We start from the raw sequence: 19,309 nt of genomic DNA, 5'->3' as shown, positions 1-19,309 counted from the left end.
ATGAAAACACGTTTTCTCTTTTGGGTGTTGGATTTGGTATCGACAATGCAACTTGATTTTTGTTGTAGTTAAAGTTTGTTAATTGTGTTTAGCTAATATAATCTCGTATATATTAAAGCATATACTAATATTTTATATTTTATGTGTTTAAAAATTTATAAAATATTTGATATGAATTCTAAATTTATAAAATATTCTTAAATTTATCATTACCTTTCTACATGTATTGTTTTATATGTTTACTTGAACACATATGAACTTCGAGATGGATCACATGGATCAAGATAACCAGCAAAATAGAAATGCAAGTCTTTAAGGTAGGCCAAAGAGGTTGATTGTTAAGATGTTGTCCACGAACCTCATTGGCTGGATGTTTAGATGTCTGCGACGAGCCCATTAACGGATGCTCGATGTGGTCCACGATCCCATCGGCTAGATATTTGCGTGTAGCCTACAAGCCAAAATGACCAGATGTTCAAGTGTCATTCAGGATTCTAGTAGTCAAATGTCACTCAAGCTGCATATCCTGTTACATTAAGTGTATATGTGTATGTGTGTGGTCTGGATATATATATATATATAGCAAAAGTGAATACGAGGTTGTCCCCTATCTAAGCTACGATGAGGAACACCTTACATACAAATATTTTAATATTTGTTAAAAATAAATAAATACTTTGGATCACATGATTTTTATTGATTAAAAAATCAACATGTGAGAGTTTCACGTCTAAGCTTAAATTGGTGACAACCTTATGTTCAGTTCTACATATATCTGGTCCTCCGATCATCTTAAACACACATATAATTTATTATCTACGTTCAGAAACACATAACTTAAATGATACTAAATACATATGGGTTATTCCCGCACATTATCATTATCTTTTTACTTCCAATGATAAAAAAAATTATCAAATGACAAAGAGAGTTAAAGTTTTGCTAAGCTTTAAATATTATATATAAGGTCCATTAAATAATTTTACACTTACCATAAATCAGAAAGTAAACTTTTATTTAATATAAAAATTGACTTATATTATCGATAAATGGCTTAGGGGAAGAGGAGTGGTCACGACATGGCTAGCGGCTTGCCCAGCCCGCTAAAGGAACACCGCCGCCATCAAGGCGGGTTGAAGACGGGCTCAATCTCAGCGGGTAATAAGCCACCTGCAGATTGAGTTATTTACGACCGTTAAGCTTATGGGGGAGCGTGTGGGAGGTGGGGTCCATCCCTTTTTAGATTTTTTGTTTAACTCAAATCACAGAAAAAATGCAACACAGCAACAACGTCGTACCTTTACTCTGCCGGAAAAATGCAACAAAAAATTGCGGTGATGGCGACGACTTTTTTCAGCGATGAAAAGTGGTGATAGTAGTTAACAGGATCTTGGTGGTTAGCCTCTGATTTTTTATTTTTCTTCTTGTTGTTGTTTTCGTTTTGGATTTGGTTCTTGTGACTTGTATATAGATCTTTGGTTATTAAAATGTTAAGATTTTGAAGTTTGGGTTTTGTTCTTATGAGACCATGAGAGATATATGTATATATATGATTATAAAATACACATATATATATCAATATATGGAATATATGTAAATTGTGTGTGTAGGTTTGGTGATGATAGATATAGATATACGGTTTTGGTCCTTGTGGTGTTATCTTTATTAGTTATATTAATATATATTGTTATTGTTATTTAATAATATAATGATTATTAATAAATGAAAATAATATTTAATTTAATTATGAAAAAAAATGTTTGATTAAATTAAATGAAAAAGTAAAAAAATAAAATTTGGACGGGTTGAGAATGTGATGAATGTCATTGTAAATGGTTGGGATTGTAAATGGTTGGGAGAATTGAAAATGAAAAATAAGTTGGAGTTATTTAATGTGTGGGATTTGAGAGAGTTGAGAATTTAGGCTACATGACTCCTATCCTCTAAGAGAACTTAAATAGCATATGAAGCATAAACAAGGTCATTTATTGATCGATGATGCAAACGTAACTTGTTTGGTAAAATCAATGCATGAAGCGAGCTAAAAGATCATAAAAGAGTTAGTTGTGGGTCATGTTGGTTGGAGTAAAAATCACTTCCATATGTAAATCATCAAAAGTAACATTCTATTTTTGGAGGTTGTTATTGCTCAATTGAATTTATATTAAAGTCGTATGAGACATCTAATCAGTTTCTTTATAAAAAAAACACTATCGATTTTCATTTAGATAATTGGGAAGATCATGTGGTGAGAAACATATGGATATAGGCACAGGTTGGGGAAATGCTTTACTTGTGTTTGACGATTAAATTTAAAAACAGTTATATAAATGTATATCATTGTACTATGTATTTTGATCAAAATAATCAAATCTTAAAAATAAATTGAAAATAAATATAAAATCACATTGCAAAGGTTTTGGCCTAAAATGAGTAAAGAAGAAACGTATGAACGTAAATGCAAGTTGTAAACTACAAATTACTACTCGTACTATTATGTATTGTTAGTAGGCTATCTCCAATGGTGGTGCTCTTAGATGATCTTAGGTGTTCTTAAATATTTTTTGCTGTTGAAGCTTGTCCAAAACTAAAGATTTATGAACGATGTCATTACTTAAGGGCATGCCCTTACTTATCCTTACCAAATATATTTTTTGTTTTTAGTTGGAGGTAAAAGGATTGTAAGAATATGTAAGAATGTTTGTATGGTTAGATAAAATTATAGGATATGAAAGATTTATAAGGACATATAAGGATTTGTAATGATATGATGTGACAGCTTAAAAACGTCTAACATTGGAAATAGCCTTAGGGTGTTTGGTATGATAATATGAAAAGGGAAAAAAAATAATAATAATAAGAAAGACTTCTCTTAATTATACTGTTGAATGAGAATGGTGCTGAATATGAAGTACTGAAAATAATTTTCATTATCTCTTTTTTTTTTTTTATAGAGGTGATGAGCATTGACGGATCCATCATGTTAGAGGTGGGGGAGACAGCTCCCCGTCCAAGCTAGCCCATCAATGAATATTTGGTACATTTTGTACTTTGACCCTAGCCCAACAAAAATAATGACCTCAGCCCATTATTAAATTTACAAAAGTCATGCAGTAATATTTTCATTGAAAGAAACATAACATTTCAAGTTTCAAAGTTCGTATAGATGTTTTTCATATATATTTGGTTTTTACATGCTTTTAAGTCATAAACTATGATCGTTATTATGTTAGATTATGATTATGAATTCAATAATGAACTAAATGCTACTCGTAGAACAGTATGACTGAATATTTTTGAATCTTGTATAATTTATAACTGTGAATTTGTTATCTTAACTTTTAGTTGGTAAATTGATAGTTATAGTTTTTAAAAATAAAAAAACTAGGATTGCCTATTTCTTTAGATAAATTTTTTTTGGCCCCATACTTTCTGATCCATCACTGGTGATGAGAATGGAATAAATATATATTTTTGTTTTGATAATGTTATATGTATTAGTTTCAATTCTTAATTAAATTTTGTATTTTTTTTTATATTTATGTTTTGTTTGTACCAACTATGTAGTTATATTAATTTCCATTTATTAATTTTCTTTGTCACTATTTTTATTTTTCAGTGACATTTTTGTTCCATGTGATTTTCTCATACACTTTACCAAACACTCTGGAAATGCAGAAACAATTTCAACGATGATTATAACTTCTTCAACCATAGCTTTATAGACTATAATTATACATTGATTGTTCATAAATAATTTATCCCTACTCTTTTTATAATACATTTTATCGAAACACATGTACTAATAAGTGGCAAATCCAAGATTATCATTGACGAAAGAGAACATAAGTCAGGTCAACCGATCGAATCACAAATGCAGTTTACAACTTTATATGTAAAGTTGGATCAATTTTAGCCATTTGATTAAATCTAATGGTTAAGATTAAAATTTGATGTTGCCTCCAAATATAAGAAACTGTACAATGTCGTTTTTCGCAAATTTTAGCTCCAATATCTTGACGGTGTAAGGAGAGATTAAGATGTAAGTGTTTACCCCTATCCAATCATGCCACCTCAACAAATATCACATATAAATAGGGATTTGCTAACTAGTGCCCGACAATACTTATATAATTAATACTAGCAAGTTACCCGCGCAATGCAGCAGTGGTCGTGACGGCGACGATGTGGTAGTGGGGGCGACTGTTGGTTGTAGATGAAGCGTCGAATGATGCAGATAATTGATGTAAAAGTAATTGATATAAGGGTTAATAAAGATATTTTAAAAGATAAAGGTTTAATAATGTAATTCAATCGTTAATGTTTTTTTTTTGAACGACAAATTTGGGCTCAGCGACATGCCTCTTCATATTGCCAACTCCAATTTCAGAGGAAACCCATATTGGGAAAATCTCTGTCTCCATTTTTATGAGCATTTTGCTCACACCAGGATTTGAACCCAAGTCCTCTTAGTCTTAGGCTACACCATATACCAATCCAAAAATATTACCTCATTTTTAACCCTTCCAAAAATAATTTGGGGTTTACTAAATACAGCTCTTAGGGCTGTGTTTAAGGTGCATAAATTGTTTGTACATTTACCATGAAAATCAGGGGGCGGACTTTTAATATGGAAGATACAAGTTTTTTTTATGCACGTTAAATATAACCCTCCCAAATAATTTTAACCCTTCCAAAAATAAAATGCTTATAATATAGTACAGATCTATACATATAGATAAAAAATATCTCAGAAAGAGCGGGAAAAACCCAGAATGAGAGGGTTATATATTCAGACTTAAAAAATAATAATAATAAAAAAACCACCCTTGGCAACCGGCCGTGATCACCATCTGTTTTCCGGCCGTCGATCTTTTCGCACTAATCACAATCGATAGGTATATCATTTTTCCTTTCTTTCATTTTTGTATATATATCGTGTGTATATATCTAGAAACTTTTCCAATATCGTATACAATGTATTATGTACATGCTTCTTTGCTTCTTTATTGATTAATCAATTGTCTGTTTGCTTTGACTTTTGAGTAAAAGAGACCAAGACCTTTTATTTATATATATGTTACTCTTGTTTTGATTTTGATTTTCATAATTTTGTTTCAAATCTACTATCTGTCTGATTTTACATGAAATTAATAGACTATTAATTGTATAGAAAAAAAAGTAACACCTAATGTTGTTTTCCGCGGGTTTTGGTCCCCAATATCACAACAACGCATGTGGAGGTTGAGATGTAGACAGTTTTACGCCTAACAAGGTCAAGAGACTGCTTCCAGGTTCTATCTAAGATGGAAAAGGACCTCCGGCCTTGCAAGTCATGAGGATAGAATCTTTGACTTCTGTTTCGAAGAGACAAGAGTATTAATTGTATGTATATATTAATATATATCACTTTACTTTTAAAAGTTTCGTACATTTTTGTAATACGCGCGCTCTTAATAATTGCATTTCTGGTTTGTGTAAATTTTGCCAACAAGTATAATATCAATGCACCACATTTGGGCTATTATGGAGTGTTTGGATGTGCGTTTTGAAATTGATTCTTTTGATTTTAAGAACTAGAACCAAGAACATTTTAATGGAGGATAAAGTTGTATTTTCAAACTCCTCAGTAACTTCAATTTCTGAAAAACTGAATATTCTATCTCTTAAAGACCAGATACCCGAGCTGGCATCAGTTTTGCCAAATATTACCAAATTGTTTATCGCTACAAGTTTCACCCAGAGCAAATATCACAATACATCTCAAAGTAAATTGAGAAAGGGACTTGTGTCTGCAACAAAAGATCATAATTCTTCAGAGGAGCAGATGCTGCAATACATCTCAAAATTATACGCTTTCCTTTGATATATTTTTTTTATTGTTTTTGTTGGAGTAGTTTCATTCGTGTATCTCTTATTCTTGTTATTTTGTTTCCAATAACTTGGATTTGGTACGGGTGTGTTTAGTTACGTTGTTTGGAGATTACTCAAGTAGATGTTATTTTACAGCTGCATATAATTCTGAAGGTGACTTGTTATGAGCTATATCACATTATAAGTACTTAACGGGCTTCTTACTTTTCATTTTTACTACATTTCTGGTCCTTTGTGAATCAGGTAGTATGGCACCACGGGCTAAAGGGGTGCAAACGAAGAAGTTTGAACACGGGGATGCTCAAAAAGCTCTAGTAAAAATGATAATAATCGATGAGCTTCCTTTCTCTGTTGTTGAACAAGAAAGATTTAAAGAATGTATGGAAACAGCATTTCCTGGTTTTCAAATTCCATCTACTGAAATGATCTCCACAGATTGTGCCAAACTTTTCCTGGAAGAGAAGTTGAAGTTGAAGTTGAAAAGTCTTATCAAGAAAACAAAGCAAAGGATTTGCTTAACATTGGATACTTGGAAGTCAAACTAATCGGTGAATTACTTGTGCATTGCTGCTCATTTTATCGATGACAAGTGGAAGTTACACAAGAAAATCATCGGTTTTGCTCCAATTGTTAGTGATGAAGGAGGGGAGATAGGAAGGGTGGTTGAGAACTGTTTACTTGATTGGGAAATCAACAATGTTTTGACCATCTCCACTTGTAACAGAAGTTCATATGATGCTGCCATTGCTTATCTGAGGGGCAGACTATCGAATACTGTGTTTGATAGTAAGTTTCTTCACCTGAAGTGTGTTGTTGACTTTACCAATATGATGGTGAAAGAGTTCTTAAAAGATCATGATAAACCTATCACGCAAGCACGTACCATGATTAATTTTGTGATACAATCACGGGCTAGGATTGCAAAGTTCAGACAATGTGCTAGAGAATACGTGAAATCTGCTAGAGAATACGGTCTTGATTTGTTCAAATACTGTGATAAAGAATTTAAGGTGTCATCTGAAACTGCTTTGTTTCTTGATTCTCCAACTAGCTGGGCCTCTACTTTCAAGATGTTATACGTATCTGAAAAGTTTGAGGTAGTTTTTCAGAAGTTTGGGCAGAATGATCCTGCATATGCGCATGAGCTGTTACACAATTGTGGGGATCTTGGTTATGGCGATTGGGAAAAAGTAAGGAGGGTTGTAATGTTCCTGGAGACTTTTTATCGCTCAACTGAAAATATATTAAAGTCGTATGTGACAGCCAATAAGTTTCTTGATGAAATCTCCACTATTGATTTTCATTTGGATAATTGGGGAAAATCATGTGGTTGGAATGAAAGTGATATGGATAAGGCACTTAATATGAAATGGAAATTCATGGAATGTTGGGGAGATGTTGAAAAATCAAACATGTTAATATATGTTGCTAACATACTTGATCCACGTAGTAGAACAGACTTAATGGAGAATTATTTTATGAACATGTACAAACATGAATACACTGATGATGGGGAAAAGTTGTGGAAAAAGAAAGCGGAATTTGTAATTGCTGCCATTTATGAGTTGTTCAATGAGTATGTAGGTATGGCTGGAGGCTCGCAACAAAAGGCAAACTTTCAAAGCAGTGGTTACAAGCAATACCTGTATGAAGACACAAGTCATTTAGGACTTTTCATGAAGCACGAGGTTGGTTTTGGAGGTAATGTAGATTGCAAGACAGAAATTGATATTTACCTTAATGAGGACTCCATTGAAGATTTTGCTGGCTTTGACATACTACTTTGGTGGAAGTATAACAGTGCAAGATATCCGATTCTCTCTAAAATGGCCAAGGATGTTTTGGCCATTCCAGTTTTGGTGACTCCACCCGAGTCAGCTTATAGCACTAGTGGTGGTAACCTGTTAGATGATTTTCGAAGTTCTTCGTCTCCTTCAAAAGTTGAAGCTTTAGTTTGCACTCAAGATTGGATAAGCAAGTCAAGCAAGAAAACCAATGTGGTAAAAGGTTCAATTGATCTTGACAAGTTCGTGAAAGGTAATTCAAACTTATGTTACCATGAATGCTGTTATCGTTTCTGTTATATATATGACTAAATAATATACCATGCTTTGATCATAACAATCTTTTATGTAGGTATGTGTAAACATATGAAGGGCACCACAGTTTGATGCAGGTAAAGCTCATTGTGAAATATTCAGTAATATGTATTGCTTTATAGCTGAAAGGGCCCTATAATGAATTGATGATCTTCGTTGCTTGACTTGTTTAACAGGTACTCGGGTAATTTTTGTTGCTTGAAATGGCGTGATGCTTAGATGCCGTTTAGTTTCGTACTTGGGGCGTTTTATCACTTGGTTCGAATCTGAGCAGTTTATGCATTACTTTGGATATCAGTTTCATTGTTTTTCTTTTTATGTCCATGTTGGTTTGGTTCAGTACCAGTAACCTTTTGACTTTTCTTAGCTTTCACAATATATATAATGCTATCACAACTTATTCCTCTTTATGGAAAGTGGTAGCATTTTTGATACAAGTATTCATGTATTGGTTGACCCAAGCTTGATTAAATCAGACGACCGTTTTTTTGAGAATTCCAACTAGCGTATATATCGATATGATGGCAAAACATAGCCTCTTGTTATGTTGACAAAAGTGGATATTAAAAGTGGATATTAAAAGCTTCAAACAAATTAAAGTTGTACCTTGTAATTTTAAAAATTAAAAGCTTTATCCTAACTAAAAGTTCCCAAAGCGATAATTAAATAGCGTTTCATTTTGGAGTTTTTTTCTTTATATAAAAGTTCAAGCTTGTTGCATCCAAATAAAGCTTTTGGCATAATAGAGGTTTATTGTTCAAAATTAAAAGCTAAAGCTCTTAAAAAACTTCTGAAAAGCAAAAGCTCGAACCAAACATGCCCGTGGTGATTCTGATCCATTAGCCGTCTACTAATTTTTTTATTTGAAAGAAAATATACGCCCCACATTACAATTTCATGGTTGTCGGGTTACCTAGATGCCAAGTAGGACATATCTCATTTGGGGAGTGTCTGGCATTATTTATCTATGAGCACTTATCAGCAGTAACTTGTTTCTTAGATAGTACGAAGATAGATACAATAGAAAGATCATAACTTGTTAGCTACAAGATAACATTGTGATTTAGATATATACTAGTTAATCAACCCGGGTATGTTTATTAAAATTTTAAATTATAAACTATAAACAAAATTATGTAATGTTTTTCTTAAAACATTATAACTTGATATAAATCTAATAATTCAACTAACACAATAATGATATAGTTAATAAATCAACTAAATAAAAAGACATTTTGTTTTGTAATATTATATAAGAGATATTTTTTATTCTTTAAATAAATGATTAATATATTTATAAAACATGTAAAGAGTTGTTTCTATTTTATTTATATATGACATCATAATTAAAAAAAAACTTTTTTAAGATGAAATATGGATTTGCCACATCAAAAACTCTCTAAGAATACTTGTAAAAAACAATCTTGTTTTATTATATATAGAGATAGAGATAGAGATTTTTTTTCAAATAGTTTTATAATCCTTAGTTCTGAACACAAAGTTGGTCACTACATTTTATGATTATAATCAAGTACTGGTTTTTAGGTGTTATTTTGGACCCTAAAATTTGATATGGCACAAGATGCTAGGAGCGTGGAAACTCCCGAAGTTGATCAAGAGCGTGTTCATAAAGCTCTAGCGAGAATGATAATAATAGACGAACATCCATTCTCTTTTGTTGAACATAGTGCTTTTGTAGAGTTTATGGAAAGCTTAGCCGGTCCTGGTTTTCAAATTCCATCTGCTGAAGTGATTTCTAGGGATTGTGCTCAACTTTTCAAGGATGAGAAGTTGAAAAGTTTTATTAACATGACAAAGCCAACAGTTTGCTTAACCTTGGATACTTAGACGACAGATGAATCAGAGATATATTTGTGCATTACTGCTCATTTTATTGATGACAATTGGGAGTTCCACAAGAAAGTTCTTAAATTTACTCCTATTTGTAGTTATGAAGGAGAGGAGATCGGAAGGGCAGTTGAAAAGTGTTTACATGATTGGGAAATCAATGACGTTATGACCATCTCTGCAGGTAACGCAAATTTAGATATTGACGCTGCTCTTACTTACTATTTGAGAGGAAAATTACCGAATTCTGTGTTGGATGGTAAGTTTCTACGCCTTGGATGCATTGTTGATTTTATCAATACGTTGGTAAAAGATTTGTTAAATGAACACGATGAGTTGATTGAACGTGTGCGTGGTGCTGTAGGCTTTGTGGGACTATCAGAGGATAGGATCAAAATGTTCAAAGTGGGGTTGAATACGAATCTTTTCTGTCTGTTGATTGTCCAACTAGATGGAACTCCACTTTTATGATGTTAAAAACATCTGAAAAGTTTGAGAAGATTTTTTAATTGTTCGAGACCAAGGAGCCTGAGTTTAAGAATGACACTGAAGACGTTGGCGGCGTTCTGGTTCTTGATGATTGGCAAACTGTAAGGAAGCTGCTAACTTTCTTGAATTCATTTCACGAGTTATATGAACATATATACGGCTTAAATGTGACATCTAATGACTTTTTTGTTCAAATTACCACTATTGACTGCCTACTGCATGAATGGGAAAAAAGTGATGATACTGGGACTAGAATTATAGCGCTTAAAATGAGAGAGAGTTTTACCAAGTATTGGGGAAATTACGAGGATATAAATATGTTAGTATATGTTGCAGATGTACTTGATCCTCGTCATAAATTGGCATATATAAAACATTATTTTCAACAAAAAAGTAATGGAGGTGATGAAGATAGCCCAACTGGAGATTGTTTGTTGAAAAAGATGGTGGAATCAGTACATTCTACGACATTTGATTTGTTCAACGAATACAAAGGTATGGTTGGAACCCAGACTGAGACCCTTAAAAGTAATGATTACATGATAAGGAACTCAGTCGTGAGAGGGTTTCAAGAATGGGTAAAGACTTGTAATCCGGGGAAAGGAGATAAAGTTGAAAGCGAGTCAGAGTTGGAAAAGTACCTTGATGAGTATCATCAGAGGATGGTTGATGGGTTTGACATATTACTTTCGTGGAAGATTAGTACCAGATTTCGTATTCTCACTAAAATGGCTAAGGATGTTTTGGCCATTCCAATGTCAGCTGTTGCACCCGAGTCAGCTTTTACCATCGGTGGTAAGTTCTTAGATGATTTTAGAAGTTCTTTGTCGCCTGAAATAGTTGAAGCCTTGGTCTGCGCTCAAGATTGGATACGTAAGTCAAGAAAGCCCCTTGAATCGGAAGAAGATCTGCTGAAACTTGACGACTATTTGATAGGTAAAGTCAACTTATCTATTACCATGAACGTTGTTAAATAATTTTCTGTTGTTTATATTTTCTGCAATATATTATTTTTTGATACTACTCATATTTTTTGCAGATATTGATGCAACGGAGGATAGTTCGGGTGAAAGTGAAATGGAAGATAGTTCAAGTGGAAGTGAAGTTGTGGATGGTTCGAGTGAAAGCGAGTAAAGCTTGTGATTCAATATGTCCAGCATAGTCGATCAAGATGTGTGTCGCTTGAATTTTCTTAACAGCTAGTTAGTCAGGTACCTGCTGTTTATTTAGCATTTTCAGTAGCACTTCGCAACTTAGTCGCTGGGGTCAAGTTGTATATTTATTGTAGTTTAGTCGTTCTAAAAAATTCCAAAGCAAATCATTAGATATGATAATGAACCTTTGAGGCAAAGTAGTAGTTTTGATCAGGAGGTGTTTCGGTTACATCACGCAACAATAAGCTTGGTGCGTTTGTGTGTTACATAACCAATTGCAGTAAAAACAACTGAGAAGAATGAATGAAACGATACTGTAATTTACTGCAATTTTCTCTTCTGTTCATTTCAAGCAACAAATATTAATACTAAGATATTCGACCCACTATCCTGAGAGTAAGGAAGACATGGAGATAAAACTGTGAAATGTACTCTTCTGATGCTACTAGGAATTGACCACTTTTTTCTTCTACATACACTTCAGATGTGTATGCAGAAATCATGGGGGACTCGGTTCGGGAATTTGATGTGTGTGACCTGAGAAAGGGAAACTTAGGTGGGTCGTTGGGAAATACTCTTCCGGTAAAGTGAAACAAAACCATTCAACCTATCTCTTTCACGTTTCACTCGGGTTTAAACTTTAAACGCTTGACTGTCCGTATTTGTTGGACTGTATACTTGTCTAAGCCTTGTTAGGAAGTTAAAGGTTATTAGTTAGAAAAGTTGTGTCTATTATTTAGCAAGTGCTCACTTTTGGGAAGCGGTATTAAGGCAAAGACGACCAACACAATGATTAGAAGCATCATACCGGTTTAGAAAAGTCACAATGGTTCAATGTTAACTACCAGATTGTGTAGTATAAAGTGTTTGTTTGATATTAAATCAGCGGCTGTACCATATGTCTAATATAGGCGGTCGCTTAAGGCCTCCACATATTAAAAGGCCTCCAGTTTTTTCAATTTTTGGGTTCGAGTATTTTCAGTTTTGGACTCATGTTTAAGTTGTGTTTACTAGGAATTACAAGAAATGAGAGCTTGAGGCCCATGTAATGCCTTTAAAGAATAGGTTCAATAACATATTATACGGTATTAAGTCTGGATAAAGGAGGATGGTTGTTAGAGACTTTAGAAAAAGCCTCCAAAATCGCATCCGTTTAAGGCCACTAAAAAGCTTGAGCCGACAAATGTTAAGTGTGTGTCTCAACTACAATACAAACAATATTGTAACTTTGTAAGTTATAATAATAAGGAATCAAATTATTGTTCAACTTTGTCACATTTCGATCATGTAGACATGGCAGTTTAAATATGATGAGAACACAAAGATGATACAACCGATTCAAGATAGTTCATCTTCTATTAAAACCATTAATATATTCATAAGTATGGGTTGGTGGCTTTGAGTTTAGGAAATTCCACCAGGGTTCATATTGACGCCGGTATTCTTGGTTAAAGAAAGATATGGAAACAAAAACGGGACATATACTGCTCTAGTTCATGTTACATACCATGATATGATATCAATAAATTTGAGTGAGCAAGTCATGAAGGTAATGCACATTTACATTAAGTCTATGTCACTAAAATTTTCCTAATAGGGATAACATAGCAACTAATTAATCATAGGAGTAAAACCAATTTATTTATGTGGGTGACCGCTTTTATCATTTTTTTTTAATTTTTTTTAAGAGTAGACAACTATATTAATAAACACTTATTGGCACAAAAACAACTTACAAAATTACATCAAATAAGGAGAATTCATGTGTCACAATGGCCACACTAAAATTTCCTAACTAATCGTGTACTTTGGACAGGAAGAGAAGGATTTAACTGAAACTTAACTTCTTAAGTTCAAGTTTTGATAAATAAGTTTTTTTTTTTTTTGAAAGTTCAATTAAAAGCATTTCTTAGTCGACATTCACGAGTAATTCAATTAAAAAAGTTATACCAACAAATTTAGTTTGTCCCAATTTTTAATTTTGTTACTTAAAAGATACTAAGGCCGGTGCTTATAGACGTCTTCCGCGAGCGTCCTTGGCTTCGAAAACACGGACGGTTTATTGACATTGGTTATCCTGGCGTCTGCGTCTTCCTTAATTTTCTTCCACAAGAAGTTGATGGACGCCGAGAGTGAGCCCCACAGCCCCCGCTTCTTCATTTTCATTGGCCAAATTAATTAAAAGGAATACATTTTCCTCATTATTTTTCTTATTTATATAAATATATGTGTTATAAATTTTGCTTGGTATGTAGTACTTGGGCCTGTCCAAGGTACTGTTATTCTATTTGTAAATTTTGGACAGATATATAAATTCACAGTTTCATTAATAATATATGTGTTATATATATAATTTATATAACTGTGTATGTATAATCTGTGTGTGTGCGAGTATATGTGTTATATGTGTGTGTATGGTTTTATATATATTTTTTGGTTAACACTTTCCAAGTTATTATTAATAAAAGTTTTCATTATTTAATATTAATGAAATGTTATAAACTTATAATTATTAATATTGTGTTTAAATAATAAAATAATATAAAATAATTGATGATGTAGCGAAGAAGTTTCGAAGAAGTTGTCCTTGTAGGCAGTGATAGTTCTGACAGAAGTCTTGAGTGACGTGATGCTGAGTCCGGAGACTCTCCTCCAAACTAAACTACATCACTACACCTACTACTTGAGTGAAAAGGATCTAGGAAGGTTAGAATAATGCCTTTCTAGCTATAGCTTTCAACTCTTTTTTAACATCACACAAAACACATTCATCGCATCTGGACGGCCTTTTTTTAAGAATGCTTAGTCCAATATCTTTCATCAGGCCTTCTTATTATATAAATTCACTTCGATTAACATCTTCTTCGCTTTACAAACCCTCCTCCTACTCTCACATTCCCATTTTCAGAGCTTCTTCAATTTCAACTTCCTCTTCAGCATCAACTGTTGTTATGGATCAAGATGGAGCTACACGTCAGCACCCCTTACAGGTTCAATCTTATTTTATTTTTGTTATCAATTGTATATATCTGTATCTGTATATTTGATTGATAATATATATTAAGTTTGACTTAGGCTTTTTTGATTTCATAGTCAACCACAGGTAACATTTATATTTGAAAGGTAACATCTTTTTTTGGGATTTTAAAACAAAAAGTTGATTTAGGTTGAGAACAGTTAAACTTTGTATACATCTGTATTGTGATAGTAGACCTCCAGTGGAGTTAATGAAGCTAAGGGACTATTTGTGTAAGTTTAGACATACCACAAGGATGAAAAAAAATCTATTCTTGTTTAGTATAAAAGTTATGGTTGCTTGAAAAGAACAATTATTTGGTGATTTTGAAGATTGGAGTTAAGATCGCTGTAATGATCGTTCTACTTACATTGGTGATAAATGATAGATTCAATTGTGTTAGTGAATTGATCACCCAAAAGTTTAGCCAAACACACTTAAAACCCTTGGTGAAAGTTTATGTATCTAAGCGTAAACAAACTCCACCTAGTCTCGTCTTTGTGGCATATCACGTTATCGTCACAATGAGATGTATAGAAAGGGATGAGATATACTTACATGCCACTGTCTGTCTCTCTTTCATGTACTTTGCCGTATCTATAACTCCCGGCTTTGTTAGTATTTTGTGATTATTTGATTAAATAGGACCTTTGTCTTCTTGCCCAAAGTTAAATGTTTTATATTATTAGTTATCTTTTTAGAATGTATGTGCTATATGTATCAACCTTTCCTTGAAATATCGTTTATGTCACTCAAATAACCGGGCGATCTTCACATGATTAATCAAAACCTGCAACTACAGTAGTTCTGAACAAAAAATTGCTACTAGATGTCTAGATGAGATGTAAGAAAAAGCTTCTAAAAGTGCCAGTTAAATATCTGCAGATGCCTAGTAAGAAGCTTAATTATCAATTTCTTACACGACTAGCATATTTTTTTCTGAGTTATAACTTCACCCCATATATTAATCCAGTCAAGTTATTCTAGTAACTATCATGATCTTGCTAGGTGAGTATCGAAAATTAGGGCTTGCACATATGCACTCCTTTGTTAGAGATGGACTATTAGGGTCTTTGTATGTGTGCGTGAGAGTGATTATGTGATGTTTTATACCTAAGAATCAGATAATCAGTTTATTCGGTTATAACAAAATGGACTGAATAAAAAACGGTAAATGGGTGGGAGCCCTCTGGTCCCATGTACCGTTTTCGTTCCCATAGCACATACCGCATAGAACTCATACCCTGTATAGTTTCTCCACTTGCCTTTGGCAAGTTTTGAACCTGTGACCTCTAGCCTCTGGAACTCTAAATGTACCTTCTAAAGGGGATTTGTGTTCATTGTTTAGAATCAGATAATCTGTTCTAATAATAAGGATCGCCGCAATATATCTAGATGTGTGATTTTTGTTTGAAGTTGTGATAACCATATAATCAGTTATGTGAGTTTTTTGAAGAATTCTGACTTCAAAAATGAAGAATCGAATCGTCTTGTTAAACGAGAGGAAAAATCTCTCAGACTTTGTTAGAAGAAGGGTTAACGATGTAACTTTGTTATCCCAATTTGATTTTCTATTTCTTAAATAGTGAGTAAATTTCAAAGCAAAATGTGTGCAAACTACAAACAAAAGAAACTGGCCATTTGACCCCTAAAGTAACTGATTTTTTTTCTTCCAGGTTGCAAAGCGTTTGGAGAAGTTTAAGACTACCATCTTCACACAAATGAGTTCACTTGCCATAGAACATGGAGCAATAAACCTCGGTCAAGGATTCCCTAATTTTGATGGTCCCGATTTTGTCAAAGAGGCCGCCATTCAAGCCATCAAAGATGGGAAAAATCAATACGCTCGTGGGTATGGAGTTCCCGATCTCAACGCAGCCATTGCAGCCCGTTTCCGTAAAGATACTGGGCTTACAGTTGACCCTGAAAAGGAAGTAACCGTCACTTCTGGATGCACAGAAGCCATTGCCGCCACTATTTTAGGCTTAATTAATCCTGGAGATGAAGTAATTGTTTTTGCTCCTTTCTATGATTCTTATGAAGCCACATTATCCATGGCTGGTGCCAAAGTTACATCCCTTACCCTTCGCCCCCCTGATTTTGCTGTTCCCATTGAAGAACTCAAATCCAAAATCTCCAAAAATACACGTGCGATTCTCATGAATACTCCACATAACCCAACTGGTAAGATGTTCACCCGTGAAGAGCTTAATCAGATAGCATCTTTATGCATCAAGAACGACGTTTTAGTCTTTAGTGATGAAGTTTATGACAAATTAGCTTTTGAAATGGATCACATTTCTATTGCTTCTCTCCCCGGAATGTATGAAAGAACCATCACTTTGAACTCATTGGGAAAGACATTTTCTCTCACTGGTTGGAAAATCGGGTGGGCTATAGCCCCGAAGCACTTGATTTGGGGGGTTAAACAAGCACACTCATATCTTACTTTTGCTACCTCGACCCCAATGCAGTATGCAGCTGTGGCAGCTTTACGTGCCCCGGATTCTTACTATGAGGAGTTGAGGAGAGATTACCAGGCTAAAAAAGACATTTTGGTGGAGGGTTTGAAGGAAGCTGGGTTTACAGTTTACCCCTCAAGTGGGACCTACTTTGTGGTGGTGGATCATACACCTTTTGGGCTTCCGGATGATGTTTCGTTTTGTGAGTATTTGATTAAAGAAGTTGGTGTTGTGGCGATTCCAACCAGTGTATTCTATTTGGATCCGAAAGAAGGTAAGAATCTTGTTAGGTTTACGTTTTGTAAGGATGAAGAAACTCTTAGGAGTGCGGTTGGAAGGATGAAGGAGCGGTTAGTACGCAAGTGATGCGATTACTATTATGCTATAATTTATGTATTTTAGGCATTGATAAGGCAGGATACGTGTGATATCTTCCTGTATGTTTTTATGTTACTCATTTACTGAGTTTCTGTGTGGATACATTCGGTATTTATGCAATAAAACATGAAGATATCATATGGGCATGCTTGGGGTGGAGCTGTTTGGGATTTTTCGCATTCTGCTATTCTGTCTATCTCATTCTCAATTGCAACATTTGATATCTAGTTATCGTATCTTTAGAAACCAGCCTATCGGTCTCCGTCCTTGACAGTAGAAGGTTTTTCATATCAATATATCATTATTAAATTATAAGTCAGACTAGGAGCTTTTATCAGGCTGGAAGCCGTAAAGCTTTAGTTGTGGTCTTTGGCACATTTATCAATTACCATGTTCAAGTTTATCAACTTTTTAAAGTTGTGTTCAACCTAGAAATGTAACATTTCATTATTGTGTGAGCTTGATGTTTATATATGTTTTTTTATAAGATTTTATTTCTCAACTAATTGTTGAACTCGACCAGTGTAGTTTCCAGCTTGATAAAATTGTCAAGTAGCTCATCAGCTCGAACTCATACTTAAATAATCTCATTATTATCATAAGTAGCCTTATTTTAGAGATCAACAGTTGATAAATCTCATTTTGATCGAGTTCATTTTGACTCGTTATGCTCGACTTGGTTGTTCAATGTCACAATGTGACAAACTCCCCCAAAGCTAGTTTTCGAATGAGCTCCTTTAGGCCAATAGGCCACATGAAATCCACCATTGTCAACAAGGAAGCGATACAACGGGTCTTTAAGAAGTATGAAATTAACCTAAAGACATAAAAGGAATGACATCAACAATATATATTAGCTATGTTGTCAAATTGGATTAACTTAACCTTCAGACTTCTAAGGATAATTTTAGTAGTCCAAAACATTGGGCCAGATTATATAAAACTGATGTCCAAAGATGGTGACGATCCGACATTCAATATTCGGGGAATAGGCTAATTCTTGGAATGTTGCTTCCAAAACCAGAAAATGATGTTTACACCAAAATGTAGAATTTGTTATTTCGACACATAAATGGAAAATGACTTTTTAACCATCATTAAGATGACATTTATGGTTATACGTTTTGATGTATACATCATAAGGTATACACTAATTAGAATGTGTACACTTAAGTTAAAAACACGCTCCATCGAATAAATTATCATCCATCATATAAAACAACGTTAAAATCTAATTTCTCAACCCATTCCAACTTGTAACCCAACAACATGAACGGAACCATGTTGATACTCCTAGTTATTTATTATTTTTTCATAAATCACGCTCCCAATATATTGACATTATTATTAAGATAAGAGGGTGTTTGTGTTAGTTTATCATCAAATCATTAAAATTATTAGTTAAACAGAAAGAAAAAAAAAAGAATCTTAAAATCTTGATAAACACTTGCTAATAATTTTAAACTAATAAACTGTTGGACTATCTACGTAGAAAGGGCTTAATGAATAAAAATGTATAAGGTTTTCATTGTGTGAATTAATTACGGAGTAAAAAAAATATAGATTTTCTACTCTGCTACATATAGCCAAACAAAAGGTATGTTGCTTTTGGACCCTTTCCTATACACATAGCCAGCGGTTACATGAGTCTTTTAAATATATGGACTCATTGCAACTCAGTTTGGATAGAGGAATATGTAACACATACCGTATATCGATAGTGGCTACATGAGTCCTATGCGATTAAAAAGTCTCATTAAAGTTGAAAGGAAACTTTTATAGAAAGATGATCAAACCAACTTTGTTGTACAGGTCAGAATATTAGTTGATAACAAAAATATAAAGCAAACATGATGGAAAGGCTGAGATGAATATGCTAAGATAGACATTTTCAACTTTGAACATTCAAAATTAAACTATCCATTAAAACCACATTATATTATACTCTAACTTATACTTCCCGCCGCCGTCACCGTCGCCATTGCCGTC

The 19,309-nt window shown here is 33.6% G+C and overlaps 3 protein-coding genes across 3 annotated transcripts; all 3 read left to right on the top strand.

Annotated features, from left to right (window-relative positions):
• Positions 1 to 7,178: 7,178 nt before the first annotated feature.
• On the top strand, positions 7,179 to 8,360 carry LOC122590322 (zinc finger BED domain-containing protein RICESLEEPER 1-like). Its single transcript, XM_043762639.1, has 3 exons — positions 7,179 to 7,911; positions 8,011 to 8,050; positions 8,150 to 8,360. The coding sequence occupies exons 1-2, from the start codon at positions 7,221 to 7,223 to the stop codon at positions 8,043 to 8,045; spliced, it is 726 nt and encodes a 241-aa protein (XP_043618574.1). The 5' UTR covers positions 7,179 to 7,220; the 3' UTR covers positions 8,046 to 8,050; positions 8,150 to 8,360.
• Positions 8,361 to 9,545: 1,185 nt separating this feature from the next.
• Positions 9,546 to 13,600, top strand: LOC122588069 (zinc finger BED domain-containing protein RICESLEEPER 3-like). Its single transcript, XM_043760213.1, has 7 exons — positions 9,546 to 9,763; positions 9,923 to 10,226; positions 10,346 to 11,246; positions 11,350 to 11,424; positions 11,949 to 12,046; positions 12,873 to 13,013; positions 13,460 to 13,600. The coding sequence occupies exons 1-7, from the start codon at positions 9,546 to 9,548 to the stop codon at positions 13,598 to 13,600; spliced, it is 1,878 nt and encodes a 625-aa protein (XP_043616148.1).
• Positions 13,601 to 14,219: 619 nt separating this feature from the next.
• LOC122586844 (probable N-succinyldiaminopimelate aminotransferase DapC) lies at positions 14,220 to 17,466 on the top strand. The gene is made up of 2 exons (XM_043758840.1): positions 14,220 to 14,454; positions 16,157 to 17,466. Exons 1-2 carry the CDS (start codon positions 14,263 to 14,265, stop codon positions 17,306 to 17,308), a joined length of 1,344 nt encoding a protein of 447 aa, XP_043614775.1. The 5' UTR covers positions 14,220 to 14,262; the 3' UTR covers positions 17,309 to 17,466.
• Positions 17,467 to 19,309: the final 1,843 nt, after the last annotated feature.

The sequence above is a fragment of the Erigeron canadensis genome, chromosome 2 (assembly GCF_010389155.1).
Source record: "Erigeron canadensis isolate Cc75 chromosome 2, C_canadensis_v1, whole genome shotgun sequence".
NCBI classification, from domain to species: Eukaryota; Viridiplantae; Streptophyta; class Magnoliopsida; order Asterales; family Asteraceae; genus Erigeron; species Erigeron canadensis.
Note: the sequence above shows the minus strand (reverse complement) of the source record. Positions and strands in the feature narration are given on the sequence as shown.